Below are 17,881 nucleotides of genomic sequence, written 5' to 3'. Positions count from 1 at the left end.
ATTAAAGTTGTAAAATTTTAGTTTCGTTTTAAAAAAGTCTATTAGTTTTGAAATTAATTTAAAAAAATTTTTTAAAATATTAACTAAATAATTAAAATTTAACTTATGAATGAAGTTTGGAAAGAGAAATTTTAGCAAGAAATATGAAATATAATTATTTAAGAATATTTATTAATTAATTTTCTTAGTTGCAATTTTAAATGACAAGAAATGATAAATGAGAATATAATCATTTGGATATTTAATAATAGAAATAAAAAGGAATTTATTCAGAAATATTGGAAAATTCTGAATTTTTGTTATCCCCATTATTGAATTATTGATAGCCTCAATTGTATTTTATTATAAGTATTGTTGTATCAGCATATTATGCAAGATACCTACACAAAAAAATTTTGTTCTAATTTTGTATTGCTGTCGGAATCTTTTCTTCGATCATATTTAAATTTTGAATACTATTTCTTTTTCAATGTAAACATGTAGATTTTATTTACAGCATATATCACATAGCATATTATATACGTATATGTAGTAATAAATAAATTTGTAAAGTGAATCAAAATTCATTAGTCTAATCATAGTTTTTATTTAGCTTAGCGTTCAGTAAAGATAAAGGAATTTAAAAAGTGCTTATTAATATAAATAAATAGAAAATGTTGTTATATGAAAATTGTAAATCAAAATAAAATAAAATTGTATAATATGCACATGTATTATTACCGTTAATTGTGTGCATAAATAATAATTTATTGTTTAGGTTTTCTTAAACATTCTTGTCTATGTATTCGATTTTATTTGAAGTAAAAAAATTAAACTTTTAAATTAAAATGTGTTCGAACCAATGCACATACATATTTACAAATTGATTAATTTTATTTTAATATTTATGAAGTTTGTTAATAATTTAGGTAATACGAGTATAAAGTAAAAATTACGAATTTTTAATATTAATATGTAATTAAAATATATTCATAAAATTGTAATTTTGAATGCGAGTCTTGCAGTATATCGAATTTAACTTAAGTTACGTATACCTACATAACGTAAGTCAAAAACGAAAAGTTGGAAAGCTAGATAAAGAAAATTATGAAAACCATTAAATTTTTTTTATATTTTCTTAAAATGAACAAATCTACATTATAACCGATTGCTCATTCTACATGTATACGTATATACTGTCGTTATTGTCTTCAAAATTCATTCAATATTAAGTCGTTATTGGCCTTAAAAATACAACCATTTTTTATTGTTAATAAATAGATTTATAAATAATTAAATATAATTTTTTAACTATGTATGTATGTATGTGTATCTCTCGAAGTTAAGTACAAATAGAATCGCAGCTTTAAATTTATTTCAATAATCATAAATGACAATCTAATAAAAAATTTTTGCATTTAATTTACATAGCGCAATCATTTATTGAATTTAATTTAAATATTCTGCGTTTTATTATAAAAACATGTTTTGTAAACAAACTCTCGTATTTTATATTGAAATCTAAGTAATATATGTATGTATGTAATTTGTGTAAAAAAATTACATACTCGTATATGCATATAAATATTTTATCAGGGAGCAGAAAATGTAATTGAAATTTTCTCTACTATCAACACTTTTAATTTCAATTAATTTAGAAAGATTAACATAATTATATTACAGTAAACAATTGTTATATACATATACGGAATGTATTTACATATATGTATGTATGTACATATAAATATATGCATAAATATTACTAGTAAATTTTATATATAAATAAAATTCAATTCAATGAGCAATTAGGTAAAGAAAAGCATGTGCTTAACAACAATCACATTTTATATCTTGTAAACATAGAGAATATATAAAATATTGCTGTTGTTGCACCATATACCTACCATACTCTAAGATTAAAAACGTGAATTACTTTTCCTATTTTTTTTTATTTTATTTAGATCATAAAAAAAAATGAATCGTTAATTTATGTGGTTTGATGTTTGCTGTCATAGCATAAAAGGGAAATTGGAAAATTTTTACAATAAATATTTTTAGCTTCTATTTTCTATTTTAAAAGTAGGTTTTAAATTATATTGCTTTGCCTTCATTTATCTGTTATATATATCGTACACCATATAGTACAAATCTATACGTTCAATTATGTGCTCTTCTATATACATATACATATATGTATTTCTGGGTATGTAACGATAAACGAATATTATATTGGTAAATATTCAATAAAGACTGAAATAACGTATCTACAGTAAATGCATATACAGTTTTTAAAATTGTATGAAAAGAAAGCAATATTTTTTGATTTAATATATTGATAAATTGACAAGTGAAAAGTCAATACCTGCAGAATAAATAGTAAAGCTTTTAAAATCATAAATTTTCTTGATCAATTTTCTTATTTTTATATACATATATACCAGAACATGGAAGCCTATTTATTTTACTACATTTGTTTATTTGACAATACAAATAAAATCGAAGAATATTTTTTAACCCTTACACCACAACTATTATTTTATTGTTATCCATAATTAAAAAATCTCATATAATACATAAAGTATTAATTTTCAATTAAGGGTACCGTATTGTAACAAAAGTCCTAAAGAGTTAAATATAAATAATATAATTGAGATATAACAGTTTAGCGAACAGTATGCAATTAATCAGTAATGCGAATTAAATAATTTTTAAATTAAAGGCTTTTAAGATTTTTCTTTAGAAAACAATTTTATTTTAATTTAATTGTAATTAATTTATTTAAATTGTAGATCTATAATAAATATATGTGTGCAATACATTTTAAGTGAATTTCCACTCAATTATTTCAATGATTTCCTTCCTTTTCGTTATTTTATGGTGTTTTTTTTTTCTTTTCAAAAAAGGTGAAATTTTAATTTATTTTTATAATTATTTTTTTATATGAATTAACGATATATTTGCTTTCTTTGTTTTTTTTTTTACTGTAAACTGGTCATTACAAGAATTACCAGTTAACTACTATGTATAAATATAAAAGGAAGAAAAAAAAAAGTTCAAGGATTAACTGAATCATACAAATATGGTAATAATTCAAACCCCGTGGAATACATAATATATGTATATATGTACATAAAAATATAACGAATTAAAAAAGTTTTTTCATATATGTATATAATAATGGGTGATTTTTTTAAGAGTTTAGTTTTCAAATTTAAAAATAAAATCTAACAATTAAATTGAAAATTTGTTGAATTTTTGACCAATCAATTTGTTTTTAAAAATTATGACTTGATGTCACATGTCATAACATGATTTATCGTGTTTTGGCAGCTGGTTCCTTTAAATGACCATTTTTTCCACATTTCCGCCGGAATATCATTTGATTACTTGTTAAATATTCTAATTTTTTATTAAATTATATGTTCAATATTCTAGTTTTATACATTTACATATGATACTATAGAGACGTCTAAAACGTCATATTGTTGTTATTGACCTCACATTTAATAATTTAAAATTTGGGATGTATTTTTCGAGCATCCTTTTTTTCTGTGGTTAAATGACAAATCAAATAGAGTTGACTATATGTTGATAACTGTAACAAATCAAACATAGATTGTCAAACATATATAAAAAAAACGAGAAACTAAATAGTATAAAAAATCACCCGTTACTTATGCAATATATTTTTTTAAATTTTTTATGTATTTTATTTTTTTTTTTTTTAGATGTACAGTAGTCATCATCATATACTAATAAAAATCGATTTCAAAATGGAATTCCATTTTGAAATATGAAAAATAAAATTGAAAATTGTTGTGCACTCTTAAAACATGCACGATTAAATATTTTTTGTAGCACGTAAACATAAGGTTTATGTTTTTACTTTGGTTATTCAATTTTCAAAAGTATCTATATATATATATATATGCATTTTAGTGAATTATGCGTGTATGTATAAAATTATGTCTAGATAAAAATATATTCAGGTGCTCATTGTCCATTTAAAGGTATCGCGTGATTTCCAAGCACTTATTTCTCTTAATATTAACAATAACAAGGCGCAGTTATAATATGTATACATACATACATATTCATACATATGGATTTATGTACATTAGTAAAATGTTTTAGAATTTATTAGTTTGTATGTGTTAATTAGAGTTCAAAAAAGGACTTCGGGTTTATTCCAATCGATTTGAAAGTTTTTTGTTGTTTATTTTCGTCCTCGCAATATTCTCTTTTGTTCTTATTATAATTGTACAAGGCTAAAACCTTCAGACCTTTTTATTTTTAAATTTGGTGGTGTTTTTTTTTTTTTTTGAATAATTTTTGGGGAATTTTGTTGAGTCTGAAATATTAGTAGAGGAGGAAATTAATTTTACTATGAATATTTATATATGCATAGAGAGCTATGTATATACATACTTATTTTAAAATTATACATCTATGAGGTTTTTTAAAATTAAATAATGAAAATTTTCCTAAGAACAATTATAGATGGTTGTTTTTCTTAATAAATACAATAACAAAGATAATAATTACTACAATTAATTTTGAAATACAATACAATGTCATTATAAATTTCAAAAATTTTCCATAATTTAAAATAAAAAATATTAATTTTTTTTTTTAAATTTGGTCATGTTTTTTTTAACCTTGTGAGGCTCCGGAATGCCAGAAAATGGCAGCTTTAATTTCTAAAAGTCTTAATATTAAGAACTATATGAGAACATTTTTTTAATTGGAAGAATTTTTCAAATGACCCTTGTATGCTTTAATATACATATTTGAGTTTTTATCAATGAAATATAATTATGTATTTAAAAAAAAAAATTAAATTCAAAAAGATAAAAGAAAAACTTCATTATTTTGTTTTCATTTTCAATTCATTGTTGCATATAAAATCGAAAAAAAATCCAGTTTTCAATCAGGTTCTTTCATATAAATAGCATTTTATATACGGTGGTCTGAATTATTCAGAAGAACGATTATTATATTTTATCAGATATGGTATATTTTCAAAGCAACTCCCACATTTATGTATACATATACGTACATACATGCATTCATAGAAAAATGTGAAAATAACAATAAGGTAATATTAAAATTGTCCAGGTCGAAGGACTGGTCTTTTGTATTTAATATTTTAATCATGTTACTTTCAATTCAATATTATTAATGTAGTACGATGACTTCACCGATTTATACGAGCTATAATGAAACTTTATACTTCATTTCACACCATATTTTCAAAAAAGAAATGTAAAGTTTTCAACGCGTTTCCATCCAATTTAAAACGACATTGGTTAATTCATTTTACAAAATTCAATGAATTTGAGAGTAAAATGAAATTACAATTTGGTTATTTATGTTTGTGGAAATTTATTTCAATATAAATTATTCGCAAATATTAATGTTCTAATTTTACACCGGAAAATAGTTTCTTTAGTTGCTTGTTGAGATTGTTTCTATAAAAAGACATCAAATTATTTAAACTGCACAAACCGTTCTAGTTTTGTATTCTCTGAATTATAAAAAACTAAATATGATATTTTTCTTCCGAAAAAATGCATTTAAGCCTCTTATCATTAAAAATTCCATTAAGAGCTGTAAACATTAAAGGACTTATTATTTACATTCAAAAATTTTAATAAAAAAAATTGAAAAAAAAAAAAAGAGTAGAAACAAATTATGTTTGTTGAATGATGTCCTCTTTCTCATTTAGCACATGTCCTTATTATAATTTCTTTTTTTTTTTCTTTTCTATTAAACACTTGTCCTTATTTTCTTTTAATATAAAACGAGGAAGCTATTATGTCTCTTCTTATTAAAAATTAAGTGTCACCATTCTAATTAAAATCATGCAAAATAAAATATTTTTCGTTATCCTCTTATGGAAAATTGCATAAACGGATGAAATGGATAAATTTATACATATTTTTCGTACAATTTCAATGATTAAGTTTAACATTATTGAAATTTGTTCGTACGTCAATTATGCTTTTGTAATAAAAAGTAATTATGTAAAGTAAGTAACTAAAAAGTGAGTTTCCACAAAAAAAAATCTATAAAAGTTCGTTTCTTGCTCAGTTTGATTCTTAATTTATAATTAACTATAATTACATTATTTAATTAACATTTAAATATAGCAAACATTTTAAAAAATTTCAAAATTTTAAAATTTAATTTTAATTCTTTTTTTTTTTTCTTTTAAGATCACACAAATGGGCAAAAAGCGGGTCTTAGCCTCAGCTAGTATTAATATGAGAAAATATGCTAGTATAGAATCAACACAACAAAGTTTTACATTAAATTTGAAACCTTCATCGAGGAAAATTACTTCAGCTAATTTAGAATTAACAATAAGTTGTGTATTTTTAAGAGAAGGAAAAGCAACGTAAGTTATCCGAATTTTCATTTTTTCAAAAAAACAAAAAAAGATATTCTTTAACATTCTATTCAAATTTTAGAGACGAAGACATGCAAAGTGTAATATCTATGATGTCTGTTAATAATAATTGTGATGTAGCACCATTAGATGATCTTGAAGATATACCTGATTTAGAAAGTGATATATCTGATCATGTATTCGATTTTACACAACAACTTGAACAATTAACAAATAGTTTGAATGGTCCAATTGATTTACCAACACCAATGAGTGTTCCATCATTATCAGAAGATCCAACACCTCTAGCTGAAAGTAATAATGTAGGTTTTGAATTAGAATTAGATAAAAGTTCACCAAAACAACAGCAAAAACAAAGACAACAGCAACAACAACATCAATCTGAGTTGATAGAACAACAAAAAAATCAACAAAAAATACAAAAACAACAGCAATTATACCATCAGCAAGAGCATCAAAAATCATCAAATACTTTAAATCCAGATCAAAACATAAATCAACAGCAGCAATTATTAATTACACCAGTCAATACAAAACCACCTGATGAACTAGATAAAGTTAATACACCGATAATAAATACAGAACTAATTGAAGACTCTAAATTAAATAACAAATTTAAGAGTAAAGAACCAGTTAATTCATCATCTATTGTAAAAGATGTGAAAATTCCAGATGATAAAATTGAAGTGATTGTTAATGAAACTAAGAATTCTGATAATAAAAAATGTTCAGAAATTCAAATTAATTTAATAACCAGTGATAAACCTAGTCCTGTAATTGTTACTACAAATTCTACTAATATTACGAATCCTAAAATAATTAATAATTCTAATCCTCCTAATTCAGAAAATATAACAGAAAACCGTAAACAATCAATTCCTGAAGCTCGTGATACAAAACGATCTGAATTATTACCATTGAATTTACGAAAAAGTTATGAAAATACTGAAATTAATAATAAAGTAGTTGAAAAAATTAATTTAAAAGAGAGAACACCTGGTCAAGATTTATTGGAATGGTGTAAAGATGTAACCAAAGATTATCCTAATGTTAAAGTAACTAATTTAACAACAAGTTGGAGAAATGGAATGGCATTTTGTGCAATAATTCATCATTTTGAGCCGGAATTAATGTAAGTTTTATTTGTTTTATTATTTTTATGAAATTTTTCATTGTACTGATTTATATACATGTATATATATATATATGCTCAATTAATTCGTTGCTTCAATATATTTATTGTTTTCAAATAAATAAACATAAAATTTTTTATTTTACAATAATGCAATATATTACGAAGGATATTTAAGTATATATATTTTTATGTAATTATATTTATTTTACAGAGATATGTCGAAGCTTTCAACGCATGATGTCGTAGGTAATTGTCGTATTGCATTTGACGTTGCAGAAAAATTAGGTATACCACGCGTTATTGAACCTCGTGATATGAGTTTGTTAGCAGTACCAGATAAATTAGCTGTTATGACATATTTACATCAATTAAGAGCTCATTTCACTGGCAAACAATTACAAATCGAACAAATTGGTAAGGCGCCATACCCAATTAAAATTTTATCTTTTTTTAATTTTTTTTTTTCTTTTTGCTTTTAATTCATGTTTTCAATATAAAAACCAAATATTGATTAATTTGCACGTACTAAATCTTTTTTTTTTCAATTTTGATTTTAGGTCAAACATCAGATGAATCAAGTTATGTTATTGGAAATTATAAAACTGATAATTTATCACAAAATATTTTAAATTTGAATATGAATCATTTAAAAATGCATTTTCAACATAATTCATTAGATGAAATTGTTCAAGTTGGTGAAAATGGTGATAATAAATCACCAACATCTAAAAAAGATGTAAAGAATTTAATATTATCTGGTTCCAAGAATTTATTGGTAAAAGTTTTATCACCAACAAAAGACAAAAATGCCACGAATGCCTTGCATCAACAACATCTACATAATCAAGTAAATCAACAACAGCAACATCAGTCTCAAAATAATCGTAATTCTGCAACAATAAATAATACAGGGACAGCAATTCCGGCCAATAATAACGATATAAATAATAAAAACAAACCAATTTTAATGACAAGACGACAATTAACGGATCCGTTTGGTAGCGATGATGAAGATGATAAGAAGGAAAAGATTATTACAAAAGAATATGGACAAATTGACAATCAGAAAATTAATTCAGAGAATTCATCGGAAATTGTAAACCCACAGTTAGATCCTCTAACAGCAAATGTAAGTCAAAAACAAAATCTAATGCTTTGGTTAACTAAGCTTGGAAGATCAAAAGAAATAATTTTTGAGTTTTAAAACAAAAAAAACTAAGAGCTTATTGAATAATAAAAATAAAGTTGGATATGTTATGTATGTTTGTTCAAAAAAAGAATTTTGTGATTGTTGAAAATAGAAGGAAAAAATAAAAAAAGTCAAATTCTAAGCAGAATAATTAATGTTTCATAAAGCATATCCAATTTATTTTTTAAATAAGAAATCATAAAAATTTCATTCCATCTTATTCTAGGTCAATTTCTTTTTCAATTCGCATAAATACAATTTGCAGAAAAAGCATTATACACATATATTATTAAAAAATTAAACTTTAAAAAATTAAATAAATAAATATCCATTCAATAATTACAATATTTCGGAAGTGTACAAAAAAAGTATGCAATCAATTCTTCTGCAATCAGTTTATTGCGAATTGAAATATCAACTTCATTTCATTCAAAGTGCAAGTTTTACATTTTTCATTTTCAGTTTGTATTTTTCGTTTTCTTGTTGATTTCTTCAAAATTTATTTTATGATCCCATATCTTTCTAGCTTACTTGTTTTAATTATCTTTGCTTTAATATTTTCCGTTGAAAATTTGTTTTTTTGATTTTTGGTTTGAAAAATTTAAAACAAAATTTTAGAAATTACTTTTGCGACATAAAGAAATGACTGAAAAAGCCAAAGTAATGATGGAAAAATTAAGAATTTCCCAAGAAAATGGAAAAAATGACAACGATGTAAGTAAAAAGAAATAAAAACTTCAGTATGAAGTATGTATGTATTTGACAAAAACCAAAACAAGAAAAATGTCATAATTCTAATTTATTTTAATCTTTTTAAATCCTAGTAAAAAATTATTGAAGGCTCATGATACATTAAATTGTTTCTTAACATTCATAATTTTGGAATTGTGTATGTTACAACTACAAAAATTAGCAAATATTTTTTTGTTTTTGATCCGTAATTATTTTCAAGTTAACAAATCTAGTTTTGAGTTCGATTAATTGTAAATATTGAATTTTGATATTATTTTTGTTTTGGTATGTAAAAATTTTCTTAAAGCTTTACAACTTATAAGTTTTCAATTAATTTATGTTTGTTTGCCTTTTTATTTCTTTTTTTGTTTATGTTTTGTTACTTTCTTGTACGATTTTCTTATTTTTTTTTAATACATTTCATTGACTATTATTAACAATATTTTGTTCTTATTATTAAACAATATTTCAGCATTCTTATTTTATTTGATATCTATTGTAGGAGGAACGGCAACAAAGATTACGAGAACATGCTCGGCGATTGATAGCTGAAACACGTCTAAAATCTCACAGTTTAGATAGCCCAACTTCACCGATTAAACAACGACCAGTATTGTCACCAGAACGTACTATTTCACCTATAAATGTTACTGAAGGATTTGTGTTTAATCAAATAAATGGAGTTGGTAGTCAACATAACTCACCACAAAAATCGCCAACAAAACGTATTACACCACCTCGAGACGGTAGTGTTGGCAGTCAATATTCAATAGAAGTTAACAACAAACATTTAATAAACGATGACAACTCGAAATTAAGCCCTAGTCTTAAATTAAATAACAATAGTAATAATAATGAATTGCAACATAACAACAGTCCCTTACAATCATTTAATTCTATACTAGATAGGATTTCACCAAAGAATGAAAAAAGAGTATGTCTTAATATATATTTTGTAATATCAATAACATTTGAATATATTATAATGCATGCATACGTCTACAAAATTTTTGTTTCTTAAAAACGTAAATATATGTACGGTATCTCTTTCTTTTTAGGGTGATAAACTTTCATACATAGAGAGCGAATTAGAAGCTTTAGAACGTGAACAAGAAGCAATTGATCAAAAAGCTAGTAGTTTAGAAAAGAAATTACGTGCTGTGATGGGTGATGGAAATTCAAGTAATAAAAATTATTCAAAATATTTTTTAAAATTATTGCGTCCTGGTAGTAGTTCAAATAGTGTTGGTGGTGGTGGTAGTTCTAGTTGTGTTAAACCAAAATATAATAATAGTAACGATAATAGTAATAGTTTAAATAATAGTGAAAATAATTATTATAATAACGATGATAATACTGATGTTGATATTGATATTTCGAATTCAGAAGATGATGATGATGATGAATATGGTAGTGGTTATCATACAGCTAGGAATAGTCGCGCGTCAATATTTGATGAATATTCTAGTGATTCAATGTTTTTAAGTAGACGTCGTAAATCAAGAAGTCGTTCAAAATGTGGTCAGTAGTTTAAACTGTCACTTTCTTAAAAAAAAAAGAATTAAATGCATTTTGACTAGCTTAAATATTGCAATAACATTTACAATTTTTTGATGCAACTGAGAATTAAAAAAAGTTTCTAAAATAATTTATTAAACTTTTATTGCTTTAATTCAACTTTTGCTTTTTTTTTTAATTATTATTAAAAGAAAATATTTTTTTTCGACACGTTTCGTTAAAGAAAGATAGAATAAATCCGATGTAGAAAAATGTTATAATTATTACAACATTTATTTATAATATTATGATTATTTCAACATTAATAAATTATTTGAAAAACTGATATTTGAACAAAATCCGTCATTTTGCCACTTATTTGGTCTTTATTTGCAGATTACTAAATTCTAATGTGGTCTTTATTTGCATATTAAAAAATTCTTATAATAATGAATAATAATAAGTAGTCATTCTTAAAATGTAACCTAATTCATATATTTAAATTATAAAGAGTCAATTCTTTAAGTAAATAGGCTATAACAAGAAGAAACAATTTTTAAATTATCAATATCAATAGAATATAAATTAATGTTAAAAAAAATTTGCAATCAAGCTGTTAAAATATTATCATCATTATGGTATTTGAATGAAACCTCTTTAATTCAAGTGATGTAAATTAAAAATTTTCAATATCATATTGTAGACTAAATAATTCATTACATTATGTATTCAAATTTTTTATTCAAGTGTATTCAAATCAAGAAATTCATTTCAAATTATTTTCATATATATTGGATTAAGCTTCAAATTCATAATGTTAACTTTTATGAGAGAAGTTTCGTATGGCAATGGGCTTATTCTATCTACTAAAATTTGTTATCCAACTTTTTATCAAAAAAAGTTTTTTTTTTAACAATTCTTAAATAACACCAAAAATTACTTAAAGAAAGCTGTTGTATACAGTATCAAAAAAGTAAATTAAAATTTCCAAATTCATACCTTATAATGAAATCTTTCTTTTATGTATTTAAATACTTCATGCACATTTTAGATTATTTTATTTATTTAATAATATTGTTACAACACTGAAATTATATTTGTTGATTATTGCAAAGTTTTTTATTACAAATGTTGAGTAAGTTATCATTATAAGCATTCGATAGGAATGAAATCGGTTAACATGTTCTTTAATTATATCATTAATGAAAATTATTTAATTGTAAAGTCTTAAAATTTTCGAATTATTTTTGTGCATAATTAATGATTAATAATATATTTGGAAATTTTACTTTGATTTTAATTCAATAACATCTAATTATTTAATTCTAAATATATTTAATTTAAGGAATTAATTTTTAAGACAAATTAGAGTATATAGTTTTTGTAGATTTGCTTTAACCATTTCAAAATCATCCTTCCATTATTTCATTTAATTTTAATTTGGACATAAAAAATTATGATTTTTCGGTGATAGTTCTTCTCATTTTTAATTGTGATATTTTAGATTGTTCATTGCAGCAATTCATTGCAATTATAATTCTATACAAAGTATAAGCACAATACTTGTACGTTAACTCAAATATTTTTCATATTAAATTGAAAGTATTAAAATTGTTATTTGTAAAAAAACTCAAGATTTTCATGTAGAACTTTAGTATAACTTTTGGGGATCCTTTTAATATCGCTAAATGGAAATTTAATTATGCAATATAATTTTGTTATATGTAAGCTTTTTTCTTTACCATTTCAATTCATGTTGAATTTAATGGTAATATTCTATTGTATGGGCTTTTTAATATTTTCATTAATTATTTAATATCATTGAATATGTGGGATCATAATAGTTTCATTTTATCCCGGAATACCTTAAACGCTTGCTTGGACTAAATTTTTATATGGTGATGCTAATATCAAAACTGAAAGATGCTTAAAGCTAAATTATATAAAAATTAATATAATGAAAACATTTTCAAAAGTAAATAACTGTTACGCTCAAATATCTACAATCTATATTTATTTTAATGTTTGACAAAAACAAGACAAATAAACCTATTACTTTTACTTTTAAATGAACTTTTATGAGACCAAATCAATTATGTATATAAACAAGTTAAACAGTTTCAAAGTGTTCTGTGATCCATAGAAGAACATATACATGTAGAACGATCAAACATTTTTAAACAATATGCCATCCATTTTATAATTTTAGTCAATATTTGATAATTCTTTGTCCTCCTTAGATTCAAATTAAAATACATTAGGAAGAAAAAATTTGTAGATATGATAAAAAGCTGATTGTAGATATTAATTGTATTCTGGAATAACCAATATTTTAAATATATTGTCATACTAAAAAACTCAAATTAAGAACCAAACATTCATCTGTATTTGTTTTGAATGTGAGATATTCATTTATTTTTAATTTATAATTTAGCTTTAAGTGAGGAAATGGGGAATGTGTTTATAATTTTAATCCATACATTTGAAATGATGCAAATATTTATTTTAGCTATTTTCTCCAACGGAAAATTGATGATGGTTAATACTGGCAGTGCGTACGATCCAAAAGAACCAATAGGTATTTTAAAAGTTCTTATTATGTTTGAAACGGATGTATTCTAAGTTTTATTTAAGGTTTTAAGAGAAATATTCTTTAATTTGCTAGATTTCACAAAATTTATATTATGTAAATTTTGAAATAAAATAAATCTCTACGTAGATATTAGGTTTGTTAGGTCAAATGTACATTATTACATATTTGATTAAAAAATTCATTTTGATATTATTTTATCGAGTCATGTAGTATGTATGCATTCAATATATTTATTCATAAGAAGTGATATTTTGATAAAGAGAATCCAGTTAAAAATCTTTTGAAAAAATCTTTTGTATTAATAGTAAAAATAAAAATCAACTATACACTGTATTTTAGCTATTACTAATTAAAAATTTGCAAATACATATATGTACTTTTATGTTTTTTTTTTTTTTGAAAGTATTAAATAACTTAGCCATTTATGTAATTTAAAAATTATATAAATTTCCGGTTACATTTACCAATTTAATGTAGTAATATAAAAAACTTGATACATTGTACTTATTTAATTTATTATAATTATATTGCATTTTCTGGCCAAGTTTTTTAATATTTTAAGAATTATTATAATATAATTTATCTTATTAATTTGAATCAATTTTTAATTGATATTGTTATTTTTGTTAGAAGAGGAAGAATCAGAGGAACAACTTTTATCACAATGGTTTACATTGGTGAACAAAAAGAACGCCTTATTGCGAAGACAAATGCAATTGAATATTTTGTAATTTAAATAAAAAAAATCTATTTAAGTTTTCCAATATTTTCATGAAATTATTTTATTGTTGTACTCTATAGAGAACAAGAAAATGATTTGGAACGTAAATATGAGTTGCTTAATCAAGAACTACGTGCTGCATTATCTGTTGAGGATTGGCGTAAATCGGAAGCACAACGTAAACGAGAAGACTTATTACTTGAAGAATTAGTAGAGATTGTAAATAAACGTGATCAGTTGGTGCAACATTTACATAGTCAAGAAAAAGCGTAAGTCATTATCTTCATATTATACTTACTACATTATTACTAAAAAAAAACATTTATAAATTTGGTTTTAGAATCGAGGATGACGATAAAATTGAGCGCGAATTGGAAAATGTTGATATTAGTGGCAAAGACAAATGTATTTTGCAATAAGTTTTTATACGTTCGTCAAAAATATACAAATGGAAGGAAATGACTGGAAGGATTTCAAAATTTAAATGCAAAACTATTGAATTCTACTTAAAAATTAATTTGATGAAACTGTAAAAACTACAGTAATTTAAGAAAAAAAAAAGACTTTTTTTAATTTTTAAATGAGCTCAGACTTATTTCAACTATAGCTACTTTTATTTTGAAATATTTTTTTTATAGTTATTGAAAAATATTTCAAAATACAAATTTGTCTAAATAAACAAACATAACATAATATTTTTTAATAAAATTGCTAAACTGCTTTATAACGAAGAAACTTTCAGTTAATTTAGTTTAATTTTCTTTTGCATAGCACAACCATTATTGGTATTAGAAATATGTACTAGCTGTGTATCAGATGTGATTTATTTGAGTTAAGATTCTTTTCTAAGCTTCTTTTATTAATTTTTTACTTCTATTTCAATTTGAAAAGTAATTATGTTGCATTATAAAATTTCATTGCTTGGTACAAAAGAAATTTATTGCGTCAATCGTTAAAATTCTCGTTTCTTTTCTATAATATTGGGAAAAATTAATAAAATTTTAAATTTTTATTCATAATTTTAAACAATAAATAGATTAATTCTATGAATATTCAGAAATTTATGGCTAAGATAATACATTTAACTAAAATTTTTTTTAACTATTTTCAATATTTTAGTATCCTAACTCAAATATATCAAATTTTTTACACAGTTTTATATAAAATATTATTTTTTATGAATAAAATTAAAATGAAAGTAAATAAAAAAAAAATTTTGATAAAAATTCTAATAAAAATAAAATTAGCTATGATATTTATTAAAAAAGTAAAATTGAACATATTTTTGGAAATAAAAATGATAAAAAATTTATAAATACAATATTTAAAAAAATTACGTCCGTTAGAATTTAAGAAAAACACAAGTTTGACAACACTATTAAAAATTTGGAATTTAATTTTTATTGCAAATTGTTTTTATGTAATGTTATTATATAATTATTTATTTAATTTAATTAAATACTCCCCTCAGTGCCATTCAAATTATGTTTTATTTTTTTAATAAATTTTTGATCAATACCATAACCCTAATTACATAAAAATTTTTATTTAAAATAATTATTATTTCGTTGAAATGAAGTTAAAAAATATTTTGTGAATAAATTTAATACTTTCAATATTTAATTTTATTAGTTAGACGAAAAAAAAAAATCATATTACAGTCATGTTGAACACAATTTGCTAATAAAGTAAATAAATTTTAAGTAGTTTATAATATTTACAATATTTAATAGGTGCTACAGTGTTTCGATATTGATTGTAATACTTTGTGCTAGTTTGTGCTATTTCCTTATATTATCAAAAAAGCATCAAGACAGTACTCAATCTCTTATAAAATTTCATTTCAACAAGTTTACCTATTTCAAATCGTTACTGTCTAGAACAACTTATTGTATTTTTGTATTAGTTAAAAAATGCTTTACGTTTTAATATTAAGAAAAAATTTTGGAGCACGTTACTATAAAATATTAGACAAATTCAAATAACACTATTAATTATCAAATTTGATAATGATATACAAGTGAATAGTGAAATTTGACAACGAAATCAACAAATAGCGCTTCTTATGCGTTAGGATTACAAAATTTTGTTATTTATTTAATATAAATGTTTTCAAAAGCATTCAAACAAATTTATGCAGTGCATATTTCAAATAAAAATTGATCTAATTCAAGTATCTAAAAGTTTATTTAAATTTTTTCATGTGAAAATGATATAAATTAGGGACTACTTTTATTTTTAATTTGAAATACAGAAAAATAATTTAAAAAAAAAAAAATTTGCGAACAAATTAATTTTGTATTTTCATATGGTTTTGAAAAGCTTTAAAATAATTTTTTTTTAGTTAATTATATTAAAATCAGAATAGGATCTTGGAATTATATGTATAAATTTTGTAATTAATTATAATTTAAACTTTTTAGTATGTATTTAGTTATTTTTTAGTACATTTAATTGAATATATTTTTAATTTATTTATAAAATGAAGTAAATAGTTCAATATAAAGAATTGTAAACTTTATTGAGGATATTTTTTTGAGCTACACTTTTTTAATATAATATTTTAAATATATATTAAATAATAGTGTTAAATTGGAAAAGTAAAATATTATACAAATATTTTTAAAGAAAAATATATAATAACGAAGAATAAAATTGTAATCTGAAAAATTTAATATTTTCGGGTTCAACCAATTTCGAAAGTAGTTTTATATAAAGATATTTAAAAGTTTAATCATATAATTTTGAACGTTATCGTACCGATGAAATTTTTTATAATTTTGTATGGTAGTAAAATGTATTGAATGAAAATGGTGAAAACGACTTTTTTTTTAATAATTTACGCGAATTTTCAAAATTTTTGTGCATCTTTCAATATTTCGCACTAGAATTTGAAACATTAATAAATTCCTAATTATTTTTATTAATAAGTAAACGTTTCTAAAGTATATCCAAATCATTATAGTATTGCTCAAAAAAATTTCCTTTTTTAATAAAAAAAAATATTAAAATAAAGTCTAAATTTTATGTATAGCTTTATATTTTGAATGTTGAAATAAAAATATCAATATCTCAATAAAACATTACTGCGTTATATGTTTTCGTTCTTTGTTTGTTTAATTTTTTTTTTTTTTTCAAAATTAAGATTAATTTTCTATAGGTTATGTATTGGCATTTTTTATAAAAAAAAAATATATTAATCTTTTTTTTCAATATATTTTAATGTTTCTGTGTAACCTATTTTTTAGGATTTAATCTAATTGACTCAATTTTAAATTTCTTTTTCAATTTTCGAAATGGAAAAAATTGCATTAGAATTTACGTCAATGCAGTGTTCAAAAATGAACTTGACAAAAAAAAATTGTAATAGAAATCTACAATAAAAAATAATAAAATAAATTCAAAATAAATTTAAAAATTAAAAATGCGTAAGTAAAAATATTTTATTGATTGTTTACAGTAAATACTTTTATATTGGAATTAGGATATTTCCGAAACATGCTTGTACTATGGAATAAGATTTACTTTTTTGTGACAAAGAAAATTCGTAGTATGGCAGTATTAAATAAATTCAGAAAAAATGATATGTGCGTTAATCATTTTAATCATATTAATTATTTAAA

The 17,881-nt window shown here is 22.4% G+C and overlaps 1 protein-coding gene across 4 annotated transcripts in view; it reads left to right on the top strand.

The window, feature by feature from the left end:
- Window positions 1-15,234, top strand: part of LOC129606650 (EH domain-binding protein 1) — a 63,695-nt gene extending 48,461 nt beyond the window's left edge. The window contains exons 3-13 of one of the 4 annotated variants that reach the window (XM_055517072.1): window positions 6,198-6,379; window positions 6,453-7,523; window positions 7,738-7,940; window positions 8,084-8,655; window positions 9,334-9,429; window positions 9,950-10,381; window positions 10,506-10,629; window positions 13,454-13,522; window positions 14,168-14,264; window positions 14,339-14,527; window positions 14,599-15,234. In XM_055517072.1, the coding sequence (XP_055373047.1) occupies window positions 6,198-6,379; window positions 6,453-7,523; window positions 7,738-7,940; window positions 8,084-8,655; window positions 9,334-9,429; window positions 9,950-10,381; window positions 10,506-10,629; window positions 13,454-13,522; window positions 14,168-14,264; window positions 14,339-14,527; window positions 14,599-14,677 (3,114 nt within the window). In that variant the 3' untranslated portion in view covers window positions 14,678-15,234. Of the gene's footprint in view, window positions 1-6,197; window positions 6,380-6,452; window positions 7,524-7,737; window positions 7,941-8,083; window positions 8,656-9,333; window positions 9,430-9,949; window positions 10,382-10,505; window positions 10,969-13,453; window positions 13,523-14,167; window positions 14,265-14,338; window positions 14,528-14,598 lie in introns of all 4 variants that reach the window. The other 3 variants (XM_055517073.1, XM_055517070.1, XM_055517071.1) reach the window with 3 other exon arrangements.
- Window positions 15,235-17,881: the final 2,647 nt, after the last annotated feature.

Source organism: Condylostylus longicornis, unplaced genomic scaffold, assembly GCF_029603195.1.
Source record: "Condylostylus longicornis isolate FDR11 unplaced genomic scaffold, ASM2960319v2 ptg000020l, whole genome shotgun sequence".
Lineage (NCBI taxonomy): Eukaryota > Metazoa > Arthropoda > Insecta > Diptera > Dolichopodidae > Condylostylus > Condylostylus longicornis.
The sequence above is the reverse complement of the archived record's forward strand: the minus strand, read 5'-3'. Positions and strand labels throughout refer to the sequence as shown.